This window comes from Manis javanica, chromosome 10 (genome assembly GCF_040802235.1).
Source record: "Manis javanica isolate MJ-LG chromosome 10, MJ_LKY, whole genome shotgun sequence".
In the NCBI taxonomy this organism is placed as follows: domain Eukaryota; kingdom Metazoa; phylum Chordata; class Mammalia; order Pholidota; family Manidae; genus Manis; species Manis javanica.
The window spans coordinates 31,677,705-31,699,127 of record NC_133165.1 but is presented as its reverse complement, the minus strand read 5'-3'; the positions used below and the strand labels follow the sequence as shown (position 1 = coordinate 31,699,127).

General features: G+C 42.3%; 1 protein-coding gene across 2 annotated transcripts in view; it reads left to right on the top strand.

Annotated features, from left to right (window-relative positions):
• Positions 1–5,248: 5,248 nt before the first annotated feature.
• The window catches only part of CYTH3 (cytohesin 3), a 128,767-nt gene continuing 112,592 nt past the window's right edge, over positions 5,249–21,423 (top strand). The window contains exon 1 of one of the 2 annotated variants that reach the window (XM_037003682.2): positions 5,249–5,457. In XM_037003682.2, coding sequence (XP_036859577.2) covers positions 5,400–5,457 — 58 coding nt within the window. In that variant the 5' untranslated portion in view covers positions 5,249–5,399. Of the gene's footprint in view, positions 5,471–21,423 lie in introns of both variants that reach the window. The other variant, XM_073215090.1, reaches the window with a different exon arrangement.

Genomic DNA, 21,423 nt, shown 5'->3' with positions numbered 1-21,423 from the left:
ACCTCCAGCTGGCCTGGCACAATGGTATAGGCAACATGTAAGCTGACTGGTGCCTGCCTGGAGAAAGGAGTGGCAGGCTGTGTATTGCAGTAAGGGGCCTCTGTGTGCATTGCCAGCCAGGGGGATGGATTGCCTGAAGCTCCTGAAAGTTCCCAACCTTCTGGGCTTAATGTGCTGGGATGATTTTGTCTACCTGTCCTTTCTCCTGAGCAGCAAGTTCTGTGTAATGCTTGCCTCTTTCACACCCCTCTTGCTGTTGCAAAGTCTCTCAAAGTGCCTGCCTTTCTTTTGTCCCAAAGTGGCTGGTTGTGGGTACCTGTTCTCCACAAGTGACTGGAATCAAAGTCTCTCTGAGTATTCTGCCTGTCTTTGCTTTCCAACCCCACTAATCTCCATAGCACATGTAATGTGGGTTCATGCTTCCAGGACAGATCTCCAGGAGTGGGTGTTTAGCAATCCTGGGGTTCTACTCCCTCCCCATTCTGTTTCTCTTCCTCCTGCCAGTGAGCTGGGTTTGCGGGAGGGCTTGGGTCCTGCCAGATCATGGGCTTTGCTAATTAACCCTTTTCTCTAGATGTAGGCAGTCTGTCACAGTCTTCTTTCTGATCATTCTTTCAGGATTAGCTGTATTTGCTATATTTTCATATTATATGTGGTTTTGGGAGGAGATTTCTTTCTCACTTCTCACCACAATCTTTAAGACTCTCTTGTATTTTGATCTTATAGCCGTGACCTTGCTGAATTCACTTATAAGTTCTAGGAGTTTTTTAAATAAATTCCTTGAAATTTTCTATGTAGACAATCCTGTCATCTGTAGACAGGAACACTTTTTTTTCTCCTATGTTTTCTGTATGCCTTTTTGTTTCTTTTGTTTTTTGCTTTATTGTCTTGGCTAGAATTTCCAGTACAATGAGTTGCAGTTTGAGAGTAAAATCCTTGCTTTGTTCCCAATCTCAGCAGGAAAAGCATCAGTCTTTTCAAAGTTAAATGTGATGGTAGCTGTAGGTTTTCTGCTTTTTTTCCCCCTTTTATGCTTGGTGCCCGAGAGTTTTTCATCATGAATTGGTGTTGAATTTGGTTAAACATGCAACTAAGTTGTTGAATGAACAAAATATCATCAAGGGAGGGGCACAGAGTCCTCAGATTCCCTTATGGAAGGGCACATGTGTGTCCATGCCCTTAGAACCCAGTTCTTTAAAGGACTAATGGGGTATGAAGTGTGGGACAATTTACAAGCAGAGGGCACAGAGCATGGCAGGGAATGTTCCAGAAGGCCGATTTGGAAGAAAAGAACAGCTAGAAGGTGGCGGCAGCAGTGGTGAGTCCTTACTGAAAGTCAGCTTTGTCTCCCAATCTTGTCACACCAATTTTGTCTATCTTTGAATGAGCCAGTGGAGAAACTTTCTACTTCTGTTCATAGCAATGATGAATAGTGAGCATTTACTGTGTGCCACGCACAGTCTATGTGTGATAACATCAAGTTCTAGTTTTCAGAGTAACTAGATGGGGTCATATTATTGTTGGTCCCATTTCAGATGCAGAAACTCAGGCACACAATGGTGAAGCATCTTGCCCATGGTCACACAGCCAAGAAATGGAAGTGCCTGGGGTGTTTAAGTTCAGAGTCTGCCAGCAGTGGTGTGTTGTGATGCATCATGGCTGAGACCCTATGACCTTAATGAGTGTTATGTGGCCTCTTTACAAAGGCAACGAATGATCAGAACTCATGGCTGGCTGGCTTTTGCTATCCTGTAAACCAGATTGTAGAATCACATTAGCTTGGGCACAGTTAGGCCCTCTGGTCGCATGGCACTCAGTGATGGGTGTTGCTCTGTCCTATGATTGCTGGTCACTTTCTATGCAGAGGACCATGACCATAGACAGATATTGTATATCCTTATGTTTGTAATTTTCACCTTTTTTCTTTTTAATCTCCTATCTGATTGTACACTATTCACCCCATGAGGGATATTCCTGATGACTTTAAGCTGTACACTGCAGACTTTGGCCGATTTATGAAGGGGAACTTTTTTAATGAATTTTTTTTCACTTTATAAAAAATAGGCCAGGGACATACTATAAAAATGAAGAACTAGATAAAAATAATGCAGCTTTTTTTTATTGTAATAGAAGACACCTTGTATGTCCTAACCCTTAATACTGATGCTGCCTTGAGTGAGTATAATGCCTTTCTTTCAAAGATGAATAGCTTGAAATGGGGGCCAAATGATTTTTTCCAAGTTTACCATTAATGAGAAATTTGACCTCCTTTGTTCTTGCAAAAGTGCAAGTTACTAATCAATCTAAAAGGCATTAAGTTGCCCTTGGTTACGTGAGGCCAGAGAACTGATGTCAGTTGTGTGGGCTCCAGGGGGCAGAATAGGACGAAGGTGTACTGCAGTGAAGATTGGAAAAGGAGGTGGACTGACGTGAAGGATACAATATATGGGCTTTTGAAAATTTAATGAGGACATGACTTGACACTTGGACCTTTGTTGTTTGCCTGGCAGAGTGGAGAATGCTAATCTGCACAAGATCATCTCGATTCTGTTGAGATATTTTCTTTCCTCAGTGAAATTATATTTCAGAAAATACTACTTTCTTTTTGTGACCATGAGCTGACAGCAAGCTGCCTGCTGTGTGTGCCTTCCCCAAACTGGACCAGACCCCTGAGCAGATGTAATGGATTAGTTGAGGTTCCCATCTGACAGTCACTTTTGTCTCTGCTTTTCTTGACAGGTATCAGAGAAGACAGGAACTGCTCTGTGCAGGGTCTGGAAGCAGGCATGACTCCGGCAGTATGGATAGCCTCTTTCCAGCTGAGCATGAAGAAACCAGCCTTGGCAGGGTTTTGGAACCTGTGACCTTAGTGCTGCGAGAGGACACTGCTGTCCGATTTCACAGACTTCCACTTGGAGGATGGATGGAGATGAATACACAAAGGACAAGTCCTCTGACGTTTCCGGAATGGGAACATTCTTGATTTCTTAAATTATTTCTGTAATAGTCAAAGGGTTGATAAATGGATTTTAACATGTTTTCAAGATGTCTCCCACTTTTGAGTGACCTGTTCATCCAGCAGCAGTAACAAATACTGTTGCTTTCTCCCTACTTTGGATGTGGCCTGGCCCCTGCAGTGGATGAATACAGAACAAATACAGACTATGTTTTAAGTCTGATGGAGTTTCAAGGCTGCAGAGCCAGTATGTAGTAAACAGCAAACACTGAAAAAAGTTTAAAAATAGGGTATAACATCAAAATTCCAATTAAATAATTACATTTGATTATTTGCCTAATGGCTGTATTCCTTCTAGGCCATAAGTACCTTGAGGACAAGGACCGAATCTCTTTTTTGTCGTGGTAGGCCCAGCACCTGGGACACTGCTGGGAATCCAGCTGATGCCTGAATATTTATCTTCTCACTGAATGATGATAACAAGGTGTTGTGTTTAACACTTACTGTCTTAGAGCGTGTCTGCTGCATGAATTGTTTTCCTTACAAATTCACTTATAAAACTTTCAACATATGAGTAAATCACACATAAGCTGTACAGAAAGTGAGTGCCTATCTTAGTAGATAAGCAGGATAATTAATATTCTCATGGTAGGGGCAATTTGCATGTGAGCAGATTGGATAACTGTTATCTAATTTAAGAATTTAAGAGAGATTGGAAAGTAGCTCTTTTCCAAAAAATCTAGTTTTTCCATTAGATATTAATTCCTTTGAGTAGAGAAAGTTTTTGTTTTCAGTTTCCCCATTCAAGAGCAGAAACAACACCTAACTAAGCCTTTATTCCCTCATCATTTTTTACAGGCCTTGTTGAAATGAAGGCCCAGTCTAAGCTATGTGGGTAATACAATATTCTGCTTATAAAAATAACATAGCTATGCTTTATCCTGGTAGAAATTAGCTGAGATGGAGGTCAGAGAGCCATTTTCAGAGTCAAACTTTGAGAGAAGCACCTATGCACCACACTCTAAGAAACCTAAAAATTAGGAATTGACATTTAAAAGCATTTATAATTGATATCATCTTTTGAGTTCAAAGCTCCCCAAAACACATTACCAAGTTCAAAGTGTGCTATCATTTTTCTCGGTAACTAAGCTATTATCTTCAAGATAAGGAAGCTGACAGGAACAAGATCAGGAAGCCAACTGTGGGCTGGGATTTAAACCGACATCTCCTGACTCCCAGACTCCTTTTCTGTTGCCTGTTTGTCACAGAACTGCCAAGCATCTTATCTGCACCCAGAAGTGTGCCTAGTAGTTTAAGAAGCACTGACATGATGGGAATTTTATTCTTGGTATTATTAGGTGACTGAACTCTGGAATCACCCCATAACCTTGAACAAAAAGGTGAAAACTGTCCACTCTGATAAATGACAGCGGAAGGATCCTTGGACTCAATGGGTCATTTATAAGTACAAAACAGTTGCTGGAAAATTACATTAGAGATGAATTATCTCCTCCATTACAATGTTTCCTTTTCTTTAATGAAATTTAGTTCAAGCAAAATGAACAGAAAGGCTCGGGTGGGGCCCCATTCAATGCTTCAAGAGAGGTTACGGGAAGCAAGATGTGGAGAGAGAAAGGAGATCTGGAGCAGGGGACAGGCTGAGGCCTTCTGCCCAGGAGATTGCGTTTGGGACCCTGGCTGTCCGCAAGAATTGAGTTCCGAGTCCTGCATCAGAAATGCAGGGCAGCTGGCAGCGTTCCAAGGGAGACTGGAGCAAACCAGCAGGAGCATCTGAGGCCAGGCTGGCCAAGCCCTCAAGAGCCCTGTGAAATGGCCCCTAGATGTGCCGGTTTGGGATTCGGTTCCAACCTCGTGAAAACGTTCATTTAGAAGCCTTAGACTGTTCATTTTAAAGTCACCGCCAGGAAAGGAGAGCCTCCATGAAGCATCAGAAACCTGACAAGACAGTCTGGCAGTACCCTAAATTCCTCGGGGCTGGATGCATGCGTTTCTCGGTCTTTTTAACCTGAGTGCACGTGCGAGGAGGATCCCTCGCCGCGAGGTTTAGCTGCGCTGACGTTCCGGAACAGGGACCCAAGTCGGCCAGACGGCGGCTCAGAAGCGGGACGAGAGTAGACGTGCGCCCTGCCCTTGGGGTTGCGCGGCGTCTCACCCAGCCGCTTCGCACGGCTCTGCCGGGGCGGGGGCGGTGGGCGCTTGCGGAGTCGGGGCGGGGCCGGCGGCCTGGGCCCCGCCCACCTCCGGCCTGGGGCCCGGGGTCACGTGACGGCGCGCCGAGCGGCGAGCGCCCCGCCCGGCGGGAGGAGGCCCGGGCCGCGTCCCGGCCCGCGAGCTGCAGAAGTCTCCCCGCCGCTTGCGCTCTGCACCCGCGGCGCCCCCCGCGCGCGGCCCCGGGCTCGCCCGCAGCGGGAGCGGCCTAGAGATGGACGAAGACGGCGGCGGCGGCGGCGGCGGCGGCGGCGGCGGCGAGGGCGGTGGCGGTGAGTGTCGGAGGTATGGCCGGCCCGGCTGGCGGCCTGGGGCGGGGGGCGCAGGCTGCCTCTCCGGGGTCAGGGGTCCAGAGCCGCCTGAGGAGGCTGCGTCGGGGCAGCGCCAGGGGTGGCCGAGGCCCGCGGCAGGGGCGGCGGGGTGGCTGCCGAACCCGGGAGACGACGGGGCGAGGCCGTGGCCGCCCGCAGGCTCGGGCGGGGTCTGGGGTCCCTCTCCCGGGGCGGGGGTTTTGGGGGCGACCTTCCTCGCCTCTGGTCGCTGAGGGTGTCCGAGCCCGCCGGAGCCCAGCCGCGGGCGGGGTCCCTCTGCGTCGCCTCGGGTAACAAGGGGGGCATTCCGGGAAATGGGGGAAAGTTTGCACTGGGGTTCCTCCGGGTCTGAGAGGGGCGACCGGAGGAGAGGGTTGAAGATCACGACGGTTTTCGCGGCTTTCGTCAGGGTGGTCCGAGGGTCCCCGAGGCGAGTGGGGGCGGCGGGATCCCTGACGTCGCCTGAGCCGAGCCGTGGGAGCGCAGACCCCAGCCGGGAGCCGCCCCGAGGGAGGCGCCCTCCCCGCGAGAGCGCGTGTGGTAAATTATTTAGTGGAAAGGCAGTTCCTGTGGTGTCATGCCGCCAATCACGCCCTTAAACCGTGTAGCGTGTGGAGTGTCTGCGGGGTGGGTCGTCGGCCGGGAAAGCAAGGGGTTAATAACGCCCCAGGAGCACACGAAGTTGAGGTCCTCTACTTTTGCTAAAGCTCTTTATGCCGGCAGCCGGAATCATCAGATCCTCTTGCAGCAAGAGAGCGTTTGGGGAAAAAAATTACTGACTGCTGGAGCAGCTGCCGGAGAGAATCGGCAGCACCGAACGCTGCAGGGTGCACTGGCGAATCCAGGTGCCTTGCAGAAGCCGAGCGCTGGCTGCCTGGGGGAAATGCTTGTGCCCGAAGAAGCGGCGCGGCTTTGAGGGTGGGAAGTTGGCACGCGTGGTGGCGTTTGGCGAGTTCGGTTCTTATAGCTAAAGCCAAGGGTGGCACTGTGGCCCCGAGTGGGCGTGTTGTTTATGAGAAAGACGGGACTCAGTTACAAACCCTCCTACAGCCAGGCTGGCTGGCTGGAGAGCCCAAGTCAGGGCTTCTTAGCAGACGACACCCTGCCTCCCGCCCGTCCCAGTTTGAGTAACACAACAAACAGGCTTCGTAGTTTTTCCTTTTTTGAAAATAAAGGCAAACAGCTATCATCTTCAGACGTTAGACATTGCAGTCAAGGTAGCCAGCTGGCTTGGCGATTTCGTTTGGAAGCCGTTTCTGACTCTGTGAGTAAAGAAATGTAGACTTGGAGGTAAAGGCAGGTATAAAGCTAGAAACGGGAGGCTAGTGTGCTCTGGCAGTTTATAGATCTTGATTACAGTGACAAAGGATGGTACTGAGTATGGAGAGTCTTACAGCTTTCTTTGGGCCGTTAATAGCTCCCATCTTGGAATGCAATCTTGAAATTAAAAAAAAAAATCACAGGCGCAGAGCTCAGCAGTACACTAACTTATAATGGTAAAATTGGAAACAGCAGTGCCTAATAGAATGGTGAGGTAAATTACGGGAAATTTATTGGATGAAATATTTTACAACCATTAAAAATAAGGCTTTTTATATATACATCATGGTCTGAGCAATGTAAAAATTGGGTGACATCATGCTTGTTTTATTTTCTTAGTTCTTACACTTTTCAAGTTTCTGGAGTGATGTGTATTACTTTCAAATTTGGAAAAAAAGTGCCTTGCAGTGGGGAAAGAGGTTTGATTATTTTTAATGTCATTTAATTCAATTCAGTTAGAACAGTCAACAATGAAGAAGAGATTTATTGATTGTCAGGTAAAATGCCCAGCAGCATGCTAGGTGTTGAAAACTTTTAACCTTTATTGATATGGCTTATTAAAATCTTTCTTCCTTGCATTAGGGAAGACATTTAAAAATGTTGAACAATCAGAATAATTGTAGTTTTGGATAAGTGAATATTTTAGTTTTGAAATAAGTCAATTGTATAGTGATTAGCATATTAATTTGATGTGCTTGTATTTAACTTTTGGAGGTTTTGAAGTTAACATCCCTCTTTAAAATTCTTTACAGTTATTACTGCCATTTAGACTTTAAAATATATGCTTTGCTTTAAAATTCATGTTTTTGAAAATAAAATTCAGCTGCTTGAAAGAGAATAATTTCGATTGCCAGTCATTTGCCAGCCAATTGTAAAACATTACTTTCTGGGGGTATATTTTTAGAGTAGAGAACTTTGGTGGGGAAGTCAGTTTCAGCTTGTGTACAAGATAGAGTAAATCTGTTCAAATAGTTACAGCAGTGGTGAAAGATAATTTAAAAGGTCTTTTTTGCTAATGTGTCGTGTTAAAAGATTTTAAAAATGAATCCTACTTGCTATTTTTATAATTCAAAGTTTTGTTGAGGGTATTATTCTTTCAATGCAAGATAAGGAGAGGATGGTGATATGAATGGTTGGACGGCAGTTCTCAGGAGGAACAAGTCGGGGTACAAGATTACAAGAACACATTGTTACTTACAATGTATGCAGAGTGTAGTTAAGGTATTCTTAATTCCTTTGGGGCTTTGTTGCCTTTCAGTTTTTCTGGAACAGTTCTTGAGCTGGGTCTCTCCTTGGCAGGTGACTGGCTAGTTTGGGTCATTGCCACCGTCTTAATGCTTAGTTTGGGAATCTGTGTGATTGATGTTCTTGAATGGACCATTTGTTACAGATGACGGGAATACTTTACTGGCTTTCCCCTCTCCCACCTTCCCACCCCCAATCCATGTACATGTGGGTTAAGTCAGTGTTCCATGTGAAAATATGATCAGTCTCATAATGAAATAAATACAAATTAAGACCAGGTTGAAATCCCACCTCTCATTTGTCAGGAAAGCAGTAACTCCCACGTTGGAAACCATCTGTTGGCGATAGGAGTGTAAATGAGTTGTGGCTCTTGAGGCCACACCAGCCTGTGTCTGGCTGGGATCCTTGCTTGGCCCTTCTCTGCAGAGGGACTCACCCCCACAGGCAATATTTCCCAGCCCTTTGGGTCAGCTGGCTTGGGGCTGGGTTTAGCCAGTAGGAGCCATTGGTGGGAGATTGATGGCAGGAGGAAGGGGGAACCAGGTTCGCTTTTCTCCTCTCACTGTGCCTCAGTCTCTCTAGCAGTTGCCTGGTCTCTTTCAGCTCCAGCTCCTGCCCATTGACTGAGCTCCTGAGCCTTGGAAAATACCCCCTTCCCTTTACTTCTCCAGCTAGGTGGTAGCAGCTTCTTGTTCTTGCCAGTCTCTGTGGTGCCTTACCATTTCCTGTGTGACTTCTCAGCTTTTCCATCATGCGTGTAACCAATTACTTGTATTAAATTTTCTCCGCTCAACTCCTTAGAGGGACTCTGGGTGGACCTCGATAGATACAGGGGCATTTTTTAAATTAACAAGCTTGTAAATCTTTAAACCCCTCAATACCAGTTCTAGGAATTTAACTTGCAAGTGTATTTGTACATGTGTGAGATACCATAGGTACGAGATTCTTTCAATTGTGTAAATAGTAAAAGATGGAAAGTAACCCGAGTGTCTGTGAGCAGGAAACTCATCAGATCTTAATATACCTGGATGGTGAGTGAAGGTGGGAAGTTGTAGAAATGAACCAGGAAGCTCTTTGTGAAATGATACGGAAAGCTCTCCAAAACCTCTCACTGAAGTGTAGGGAAATGTGCATAGCATGTCACCATTTCTTTCTTTCTTTTTTTTTTTTAAAGGAAGTACTTGCATATGCGTGAAAATTCTGGAAGCTTAAAACAAGGAACTAAGAACAGTAGTTACCTGTTTGGGTAGGGTGGTGGGAACTGAGCAGATGGGAAATGTAGATGCAAAGGAAACTTTTGCTCTATGCCTTTTCATTTTTTGAGTTCAAAAAAGTTTAATTCTATCTTCTCTTCTTTCCACATTGGAAAACAGTTTTACAGAAGAATTAATATGCTGGTAAGAAATTACCCTTTTTGAGATAATTTTTATATAGTAAAAAAAAAGTAAAATATAGGAAGTTATATATTGTTTTTTCAATCTGCGCATAGGAAACTAACCACTGTTTTCTTTTATGTTCTCATGACGGAGAGACATGAGAGGTGTTTTTAGAGGATACTTATAGTATATTCTCTTCTAGAACATTTATTCAGAAATAATGACCATCTCGCCACCAAATGCCAGGTCCTGTGCTTGGCACAAGAGTGAGGAGTGGTGAATGAGGCAGAGGAATTTCCTGTGTTCCCAGAGCCATGTTTACATAGATGGGAGACAGAACTGGTAAACAGATATAAAATAATTGGAAATTATGCTCAGTGTTTTAAAGGAAGTCATCAAGGGGCTGAGGGAGAGAGTGAGCGGGTGGGCCTGGAGTCGGGGGTGTGTGGGCGGTGCCCTGTAGCCTGGAGAAGCCCATGGAGGAAGTACTATGTTGGGTGCAGCCTAGAGGGATCTTGGGGCTTCACTGGGCTGGGAGGTGCAGAGTAGGGCTCCAGGCTTGAAAGCAGCTTTGTGTGGTACAGAGTGGAGGGGCCAGCGAGGCGTTTAGTTCATAAGGAATCCATGTTTTGTTCTAAGTGCATGAAGCCAATGAAGGATTTTAAACGGGTGTGGCATTTCATTAACATTTCAAAAATTTTAGCTAATATTTACATCAGGTTCTGGCTCGTGCGCTGTACATATCTTGTTCTTCACAATAACTGTTATATACTTAACATTATCGCCATTTACAGCTGAAAATAGAGGCGTAGGGAAGCTAAGTAACTTGCTTCAGATTCCGCAGCTACTAAGTGGCAGAGCTGAGATGTGAACCCAGGCACTCTGGCTTCAGAGGCCATATTCTTTTTTTTTTTTTTTTTTTTCGAAAAACATTTTTTTATTACTGTATCATTGATACACAATCTTATGCTCAGGTTTCACATGAGCAGCATTATGGTTACTAGATTTCCCCCATTATCAAGTACCCCCCCACATACCCCATTACAGTCCCTGTCCATCAGCATAGTAAGGTGCTATAAGGTCACTACTTGTCTTCTCTGTGCTACATTGCAGAGGCCGTATTCTTAACTGCAGCGCACCCTGCCCTTATAGGAATAGTGGAGTGGAGAGTGAACTGGAGGACGGGAGAGGGAATGGGGACACCAAAGGGGGAGCTGTCACAGGGGTTCAGGTGAGAGCTAGAGCAGCGTGGTGAATTGGGTGGCAGAGGAAAACAGGAAGGGAAAGATGTGTGCATGACAAACCTATATAAAAACACAGAAAAGCACAGAAGACAGTGAAACACTAGTGTTCCCATCACTCAGAATTAATGGCTGTTAATGTTCTGTCACTTTGTTTTAGGCCTTTAAAAAGAAATTAAGGCATTACAGGTAGTCTTTCTCCCTCAGCATAATGGCAGCATCATTCTTCCGGTTGCTGAAACCAGAATCTGGGTGCATCTCGCACTTGTCTGAACAGTCACTCCGTGGTCATCCTTGTCTACACAGCAGCCAGAGTGATCCATTTAAAACAGGTCATGGCAGTCCTCTCTCCCAGCTATGCGGGCCTCAGCTTACTCAGAACCATCCACAGACCTCACTGTGCTCCACAGGACCCTACGGTAGAGGGTCTGTGTGCTTTAGTCCAGGAGAGGGCTGCAGGCTTTTTATAATTTGAGGGCAGATAGTAAAAATTTTGGGCTTTGTAGGCCACACATGATCTTTCTCACAAATTGTTTTTTTATGACCATTTAAAAACAAAGAACATTTCTTACCTTGGAGGCTGTCCTTGGTCCCTGCTATCTCTTTGAGGTTTCCATCACTCTTGTTGCCATGCTGGTCTTGCTGTTCATAAAGTTGTCATGCACACCCCTTCCCCTGTGCCTTTGCACTTGCTGTTCCCCTTAGATACCTGCTTGTCGTGCTTGCTGGCTTCATTCAGGTTTCTGTTCAACTGTCCCCTCACCAGAGAGGTCTTCTTGATTAACCTGTCTAAAATAGCCCCCAATTGTCCCTCTTTCCCATTTCCCAGCTTCAGTTTTCCTCTTAGCACTTCCGCTTATCCCTTTTGTATTCATTGTTTGCCACCTCTCTCTCAGAATGTAAGTTCTGTGAAAGCAGGAATATGTGTGCTTTTACTTTTATTCACTGCCGTATCTCTGAGTCCTGGAACATGGTGCTTAGTAGGTCTTCAGTGAATATTAATAAATCCTGCATAAGGTTGAAGGTTGCTAGGCAAAGGTGAGTCTATCCTCCTTCCTCTTGTATTTCCTAAAGGAAACTGATGCATTGGAGTGGGTCCTTCAGGATAGTGCTCATATTTTAATATGTGTGTTTCCATAAACAAAACAGAGATCCCTTTTTGGCTTCTTTAAAAAGAAATTACAAAAATGGTATCATACCATATGTAATGTTCTGCAGCTTGTGTTTGAGATTACCCATGTTATTATATATAGACCCTGTTTATTTCTTGTAACTGCTATAACACTTTATTTATCTTGCCCTGTGTTGGACTTTCATGTTATGTTTACATTGTTCTTAGAAACAATACCGAAGTGAACTCCTTAGGCTTGTCTCCTTTTACAAATGTGTGGAAGTTTTTCTGGGTATACTCCGGAATTGCACTGTGAGTACAGGCCTGCTTTTGGTTTCCCTAGATACAGACAGATTGCTTTCTCCCTAGGAACATTCTCTGCATTCTCAACTCTTGGTGCTTGTCAGGCTTTTAAATGCTTGTCTATCTCCTGGCTCAGAAATGATGTATTGTGTTAACTTGCATTGCTTTCTTAGTGATGAGACGTATTTTGGAGAATCAAGTGGACATAGTGATAGTTTGGAGGTACGAGGTGAAGAACTACAGGAATCACATGGCCCCTAAGTTTCTGGGGGTGTGACCACTTGGGTGGTGCTTCATGGGAAGGGGAAGTTTTAGGAAGTGGGGGTAGGAGAAGACAAGAGGTTTTGAAACCACTGGCTTTTTGTCAAAATGCCATTTGGCCCTCACTTTTGAAGAATTGTTTTCACTGGGTGTACCCTTGTAGCGCAGGCCATTAACTTCATTCCATGCAGTGCTTTGACATGTCATTCCATTGCCTTCTGGCTTCCATTGCTTCTGTTGAGGAATCAGCTGTATCCGTCTTATTCCTGTGAAGGCCATGTTTTCCCCCTGGCTGTTTTTAAGACTTTTCTCTCTGCCTTTGTTTTTCAGCTGTTTCTGTGATATGTCCAATGTGGTTTTCCTTGAATGTATCCTTACTGGGATCGGTGGTGGTAGTGGTCTTCTTTTCCATAGTGCTGTGACATGACTTAATCTGACCTTAGATTTGGAGAATTCTTGCTTACTATCTCTTCATTCATTACTTTGACTAACTTCCCTATCGCTTCTCCTTCTGGGAATTTACCCTTTCATCATGTCCTATATGTATGTCTCTTAAGCTCTTTTCTGTGTTATTGATTCTTTTCATCTTTCCATGCTTTACTCTGTATATTTTCTTCTGCCCTGTATTCCAGTGTGTCAGTCCTTTCTTCATCTCTGTCTAATCTGCTTTTAAACCTATCTATTGAGTACTTAATTTCAGTTATTGTCTTTTTTGTTTTTCTTGGTTCTTTTAAGATTCAGATTTTCTGCCCCAAATTTTCATCTTGTCCACTAATTTCTTTCTTTTTTTAATAAAGTGTAGTTGATTTACAGTCTTATATTAGTTTCAAGTATACAACACAGTGGTTCAAGTTACCCACATTATTAAATCCTCACTCCAACTAGTGCAGTTACTGTCTGTCAACATAGAAAGATGTTACAGAATCATTGGTTATATTCTCCCTGCTGTGCTGCCATCCCCTGGTCCACTAATTTCTTTATTATTTTAATCACAGTTATTGTAAATTCTGTGTCTGATAACTTCAGTATTTGAATATCTTGTGAATATATTCTGTTGTCCCTTTTACCCTTGGTTTTTAGTCATGGTTGACTTTAGATAGGACTGTTAAGCTCTAATTAAATTGTAGACAATGTGTATGAAAAATCAGAGATAATTTGAGACTCTGGCTATCTCCCTCAGGTTTCTGGCAGGAGAGGCTTCTGGCAGGCAGTTAAGGTAGGGAAATATTTTTAAATCCTCAGGATTGGTCTACTTCTGGTTTGCCCTTATCCTAGGGAATAGCTCTTTGGTGACCCCAGCTGAAAGCCTGGGGTGTTTACCAGACCTCTTCTCCTTGGCAGCCCCTGAACTCCCATAAGACTGCTGGAAATTCTGCTACCTTCTCAGATTCTCAGTCACTTGTTTCTGCTTAGCTTTTGGCCTTTCAGCTACTGTTGTGAATTGGCAAACATCTTAAGAGAAAAGTGGCTCAGATGATTGGGCTCACCTCTCTGCACTGGCCTCCTGACCTCCTAGGTCCTCACTGCATGTAGCTCTCTGATGTCTCCAGACAGTGTTGCTTATAATTTGTTCAGCTTTTTTAGTTTTTCTTGGCAGAAGTGTTGGTCTTCACTAGTCAGCTTTTACTGAAACCATAACTTAGTAAGTTTAGTTTTGGTATTTAAAGTTGGACTTGCTGGTGAGACATCCTGGTGGAGATGGTAGGAAGGCAGTTGGCTGTGTGAATCTGCTGCTTAGAAGACCTGTCTGAGTAGGAGATAAACAATGGAAAGGCTTTGACTTGTTTTAATTCACTGGGATGGATGAATGAGATCATAGAGGGGAGAGCTGAGAGAAAAGAGAAACTCCCAGAACTGAAGGCAAAACCCAGTACAGGAGGCTGGGGAAGGGTGGCCAGTGCAGTTGAGGGAACCTGGGAGCTTGTGTGGTATTTCAGAAGTTGGGAGAAGAAGTACCTTAAGAAGAGGGTTAGCTGTGTGGAATGGTTTTTCCTTGAAGAAAATGTATGTGTCATGGCCCTTAAATGGAAGTTTGCCATGTCAGGAGGATGGAGGGAAAGACAGATGGGTTGGGGCTTAGTGAGGGAAACCGAACATTTCTCTGGTATAGACAGGCACACCTCACTTTATTACACTTGGCAGATAGTGTTTTTTTTTTCTTTAACAGATTGAAGGTTTTTTTTTTTTTTTTTTACAGATTGAAGGTTTTTACAGATTGAAGGTTTGAGCAGGTCTCTAGGTGCTATTTTTCAACAGCATCTGTGTACTTTGGGTAGCATTTTGATAATTCCTGCAGTACTTTAAACTTTTTCATTATTATATTTGTTGGCATGATCTGTGATCAGTGATTGGCTGAAAGTTGAGATGATGGTTAGCATTTTTTAGCAATAAAGTATTTTTTAACTAAGTTTGTACATTGGTATTTTAGACATATGCTATTGCACACTCAATAGACTATGGTACCTATAATGTATAACTAAATGGTATAACTAAACCTCCCCATACGATAACTAAATCTAACTTTTATATGGACTGGGAAACCAAAACATTCATTTGACTCACTTGATTGTGATATTTGCTATATTGCTGTGGTCTCTTACCAAACCTGCATTCTCCCAAGTGTGCCACTAAAGCGTTCTGAGAGAGAACCACGAATAATTCACATTGGGTGAGTTAGAATGGTAATCCTGTTTGCTCATATTCTTAGTATAAATAACTTTGGGAGAGAGATTAATTTTAAGTTATTGGCAGATCCTTTAGGTAGCAGGGTTTTCAATTTGTAATAGAGGACTGTTGAAACTTTGAAGTGAAATGAAATGAAAAAAAAATAGGTTTTATCAAAGTGTCCTAAAAGCTGTTTAAAATATTAAGCATTTTGAAATTGTGGGGAAATAATAAATCATTTAAATGAGAGTAGAAAATACTGACTCTCCATCCAAATTTTTGAAGTTACCCAATCAGACTTTTAAACTTTCTATGGTTAATATCAGTTACACAATTAAAATGTTTGAATAGACATGAGATACTGTAATATTTTATAATTTGACTGCAGACAACTCAGCAAGCATTTTGTTTAGGTAAATATCTTTCAGTGTTATGTAAATATTAGGAAAGACTCACCAGAGTCAATGTCGTTGGCTAAGACGATTCTGTAATTTACTTTCATAAAGCAAATTTACCCTTTTAGCTGATTTAGTTTTCAGTAAGTCACCAAGAGCATTGTTCAAATAGGAGAAAATAAGTTCCTGTCTTAAACTCTCAGCAGGGCTATTTTTAATAGCCATACTCTTCTTTTCTGAAAAACTTATTCCTGTAATTAATAAATAAAAACAGTTTATTTATAAACTTGACATTTTAATGATGATTGAAAAGTATTTCCCAGTATCTAGGTAATTAGTGATTTTTTTTTTCTTTTCAGTTTTCATCCAGATGTTTGGCAACATGTAGACACAGCCTTGCTGCAGTTTTCTAAATCACTTTCATGGGGACATATAATATTCTCCATTTATTTTGGACGGCAGAGTTCCTTTTTCTGTGGACAGATACATATGAAACACATGGTCTTTCAGTGGAACTTGTGGTCCTCTGAGAATTCTCTGGAGGAGGAAATGGGTTGACCTATTTGGTTGCTATGAAGCAAAAACAATCCTGTTTTCATTTTTTAGTGAACATCTGGGTTGCATTTATTATTTTACATTCTGGAGGTTCTTTAAAGCCACCGTTTGATACTATGAGGGTTCATTAATCAGTAACTAGCTATTTCTATAGTCAAGTGCTGTGGTGCCTGATTTTTTTTTAAATATTAATTTTTTTTCTTTCTATAAAATGTAACTTGTAACAACTCTTAATTTTACACTGTAACTGGGATCTAGATATTTTGGGGGGCAGGGGAAGGAATGACCAGCTATCTTATTTCTCTGTCATCCATTGCCATGCAGAGTGTGGCTGTATTTGTGTGACAGACTATCTTGGTCCCCTGTCACAAACCCACCTGCCCTTTCTTCCTTGTAAAGAACCCCAATTTGTTCAGATAACTACCCACAGAGAAGGGGATGGAACCTTAGTCACCACAAGGGAGTGAATCATAAATGGTGTAAAACCAGGCAAGGGAATCCTTTTTCCTTACCATTGTTTGGAGGAGGGGTGCATAACCCGAGACTGGGCAGTGAGCTGTTTAGGGCAGTTGGCAGGGGGACTTCTTTGAAAGGTTTCTTCCTTCTTAGAAAAATAAACAAGATGAGAAACAGTCCATTTTCCAATGGTGGACTTCACTGGGTCTGGTTGGATAGCCAGCTTACATTCATTGTGTCCAAGTCCAGTTCCAAGTCCAGTTCCAAGCCTGTACAACTAGGATGACCAGCTGGATCCTTGACGATGTGGTTGAATTGTTGAATTTAACCCACCCCTGAGCCTCCCTCTCTGCACACTTCCTGTTGTGCAGGACAGTGAATACCCTTCTCCTTCCTGGCAAGCAGAGGTGCGTGGTCATTAGGAGGCAGGCACCTTGTCAGGTACTGGCTGCAGCGGGCTGGTCTCTCATTCATGCAGTTAAGGACCTGCTCCCCAGGGAATGTGAAGAGGAAATCCCTCTTCCCTTCCCTAGCTCTTCATCAAGCATACATATTTATCACTTTAAGAACGGAGCAAGGTTATATTTTCTTTTTAAGATTAATACTTTCCCCCAATTTTAACAAAACTATTTTAATATGCTTACACTTCCATTCATAGTTTTATTTGGCAGTTCCTTATGATTACCTTTATTTAACAGAGGAATACTTTCTAAAATGCAGTATTCAAAAATGGCAGACACTGGCCTTTTAATGTTATGTTGGAAGACAGGACTTCCTTTTAGTTTTTAGTGGAGAGGAAATAAAATGATCAAGAATGTCCTTTTCCAAGTTTCAGTAATTAGATTAAAATTCTTTTGAATTGAGACAGACAATTTTTGTTTGTGTTAGAGTATGGGAAGATTAGAGGATTTTAGTGACTTTTAAATGTTTAGCCTGTTCACACGGTGAGGCCAATTCCCCAAGTGTGGGAGGACAGTGATTATAGACTTTGGCCATATTTCTGAGAGCATGAAAAACATTTTGAGAATAAAATGATGCCTTTTATTGCCTATGTAAAAAGAATCTTAATATTGGTTCAGTATTCTTCTACAATGTTACATTTTACTGGGAATCACAGAGTGTCTGCTGTGGTTCCTCGAAGTAACATGTTTTTAAAACAGCTTTTTCATTTAAAATAGTGCGACGACTGTACATATACTAGCCAAGTGGTTACTATGATGTTTTAATTTTTACTAAAGGAACTCAGATGCCTTCTTCACTCCTTTCTGGGGTCAAACTTGTCCTGCGACTGGTCTGTAAACACTCTAAATCTTGTCATTAGAGCCTCCCCTGTTGGCGCTCCCTCCTGGTGGCAAGTAGACAGTGGGGGCAGGCATGTTCCCTGGGAGTTACTCTGCTTCACAGATGCCTGCGACTTTGGCTGGGCATGCAGAACATTACTAATTTACATATTTTTTAATCTGGAAAGAACATAAGCTGAGCTATTTCCCCTAGTTTCCGCTGCTGTTAGTACTGGTCACTGGGTTTTAGGATTTAGGTCTGTTATCTTCTGCACTGCTTTCACCTTTTTCGCCACCAAGAGGAGTCTGGGGTCTTGTTTTCACTATCTTCCCATCAGGTATTTTCATCCTGGCGAAGAGCAGGCTTTCCTGTATGTAGGTAATGATAATAAATACTGTGTTTCAGAAGTGTTCCAGCCAGTTTTACATTAGAAATTTTATCTCCCTTTTCCATTTCACTTGTGAAGGCTTGAGGTAGGGTGAAAAAGAATTTCATTCTTTAGAGTAAAGTCTGCTCTCCTAGTCCTTCCAGCCCCTGGAAACTTTGGTTTAGGCCTGCTAGGAGAGCTGAAGTTGAAAACTTGCTCTGGGGCCCAGCTGCCTGAGCCTGTGGCCACACCTCCCTTTTGGGAGAATGTCTAAAGTTCTCTAATCATATCAGCGTGGCTTGGGTGGTTTTATCGTGGTATAAGCAATCAAGAAACATCGTTTGATTGGTAACTGGGAATTTTAGAAACATATTTGACAAGAAGGCCATTTCCTTAATTAAAGAGTTGTAAAGTTATTGAGAGGGCCATTTCAATTTTCTCTAGTTACAAAAGGAAGTCAGATGCTTTCTTCCCTCCATCCTGGGGTCAGACTGGTGTATAAGTTCTCTAAATCTTGTCATTAGACCTTCTGTTGGCACTCTCTCCTGGTGGTGAACAGACAGAGGGAGCAGGTGTGTTCCCTGTTCATTGGCATCCCCGGAGTTGGGTGGTAATACTAACCTGAGCATCATCCCCAAGTACTGGAGAGGGAAGTCTGCTTTTAGTATAAGCCCTTAATTTGATGAGACTGTTTCTGCATGTTTTATTGAAGCTTTTTTTTCCTAATGTTCCTAAATATGTCTGCCTCTCCCTCTATCCAGAGACTGTTACCATCACCCATTTATTGGAATTTGGAGCCATAGGATTGTTGTAGTGCTGTGTGGCAGCCTTTCTCGTTCTCAGCCATGCTTCAGTGGCTGACTTCGTTGGGATGAATCATGCCTGAGATAACCTGCAGCCATTCCTTCTTCAAAAAGATTAGTCCTGTGAGATTGAAGAGGCTCCCTCCCCCTTGTGGTCTATGGGAATTAAGATTTTCCGAATTTTTGCTTGTTTGCTATATCAGGTGAGCCACTGAAGGGTATTTCAGATAATTCCCCCAGTTCAAGGTAGAAAATAGTCAACTGTAATTTTAATGGTTTTTCTGAGAATTTGTGTCTCTTCTTTGTGTGCACTTACATAAGTTTGTTTGAACATTTGAAATGATTATTATTTGTTGTTGACATTTTTAAGTAAATATATGCAGCTCTGGCACTTCTAGCCTTGAGTCTTTGTGTAAATTACATAATCTCCTTTCAACTTCGATCTTACATGTAAAATGAAAGTTAAAAAACCCAAGTGAAATTATTTAACAAAGAATTTATCAAGAATTCCAAACAATTAGTAGGCATTTAAAACTGTTAAGTCATTAACATACTGAGCCTCTTGCCCCCTTTTATATACTATGCAGGGTGAACTGGAAGAATTGTGGTATTTGGGTTTAGGGCTGACTCGTGATTGGCAGTATGATTATTGTATCTTTCTCCCCCCAACTTTATATTTTGAAAATTTTCAAATCTACAGAAAAGTTGAAAAAATAGTACAGTGAATAGCCATGTATCTTTCACTTAATTTGCATTTTGCCTCATTTGCTTTCTCTCTCATACATACTACACTTTTTTATTTTTCACTTTTGACTGAACCACTTTAAAGTAAGTTACACATAGCATAATACTTCAGCATTCATCGCCTAAGGACATTCTTCTACATAACCACAGCCATTACCATCCTTAAAAAAACAAACAGTTATTCCAAAATACTGTTCCACATATAGTCCAAATTCTACTTATTCTACTTTCCCCAGTTATTCCCAAAATGTCTTTTATACCTATTTTCTTACCTATCTAAGCTCTAATCAGGTATTTATACCTTGTATTTAATTATGTCTCCTCAGTAAAATAAAAAAAAATTTTTTTTTTTTTCGTGAGTGACTGTTCTCAAGAGTCCAGGCCAGTTGCCTAATTATCATTTGCATCCTATAATCTAGATTGCATATATAAACAGAAAGGAAAAGTGATTTGGTTTCTTTAATGCCATTAAAAAAATTATCAATACAGGTGTACCTTGTTTGTTATAAATTGAAGGTTTGTAGCAAGCCAGCATTGAGCAGGTCTGTTGTGCCGTTTTTCCAACAGCATTTGCTCACTTCGTGTCTGTCACAATTTGGTAATTCTCACAATATTTCAAACTTTTTCATTATTTTATTTGTTATGGTAATCTGTGATCATGAGTATGACTCACTGAAAGCTCAGATGATGGTTAGCATTTTTTAGTAATAAAGAATTTTTAAGGTATGTGCACTTTTTTAGACATAATACTATTTCACATTTTATTATACTGTAGTATAGTGTAAAAATAACTTTTATATGCACTAGAAAACCAAAATGTTTGTTTGACTCACTTTATTGTCATACTCACCTACTAAACCAAATCTTTAGTATCTCCAAGGTGTGCCTGTGTATTAAAATTGTCTACTTGACTCAAGGTCAAAGTCCTATTCATTTTCCCTGTTGCTTGGTAAATGTGGGTTGGATTGGTAACCAAAAAGTTACTAAAAGGCTCAGATGTCAATGGAATATGTGCAGGGATGAACTTGGAACAAATATACACAGTGGTTTGGTAGACCTGCCTCCATCTGGAGGTGATTAGTTCTTTGGCTTAACATAGTAAGGATTTTATTGTAATATTTGGCCACAGCTTTATAAAGAAATGAACTTCAGAATTGGAAAAGTTACTAAGACAAACTATATTTACATAATGCAGAATAGATGCTTTTGCTGCTTTTGCTGCCAGACCCTTGGATGAAGAACAAACCCTGAGTCAGGAATGAGTCTTTTTCTTCTTCCCTCCCTCAGTGCTTTCCTATTGGCTTTCAACGTTCTTAAACTTTAGCTGCAACCGAGACCAATACAGGATCCAGCTGTAACTTTTTTGTTGTTGTTTTATATCCGGTGATGGTCATAGCAAACTCATTGTATGAAATTCAATAAAGGAAAGGGCAGGGTGGGAAAAAAATGACACTCAATTAAAGTATTCAAGAAACAGCAACAGGATCTCAGAGTCTCCCTTCCAGATGCCAGAGTGAGATTCCACCCTGAGGTGTACTCACTGTGTTTGTGACTAGTGAGTAGACGATCTAGTTTTTCCCTTAATCATGTTATGTGCCGAGGGTGTATGTGAGGCTGCTGTGTTGTTTTCGGTGCGAGGCAGAAAATAGTAACAGACCCAGAGGACCAAGCCCTCCTAATGTAAATGGGGCAAGGAAGACTCGTCAAAATACTATCCACGGTCCTACAGAGGTGGCAGTGATCTGTGAAAGGGAGCCGAGTTTTCTTTTTGTAGGTCTATTCAGTAGTTCTCATTTTTAGGCATT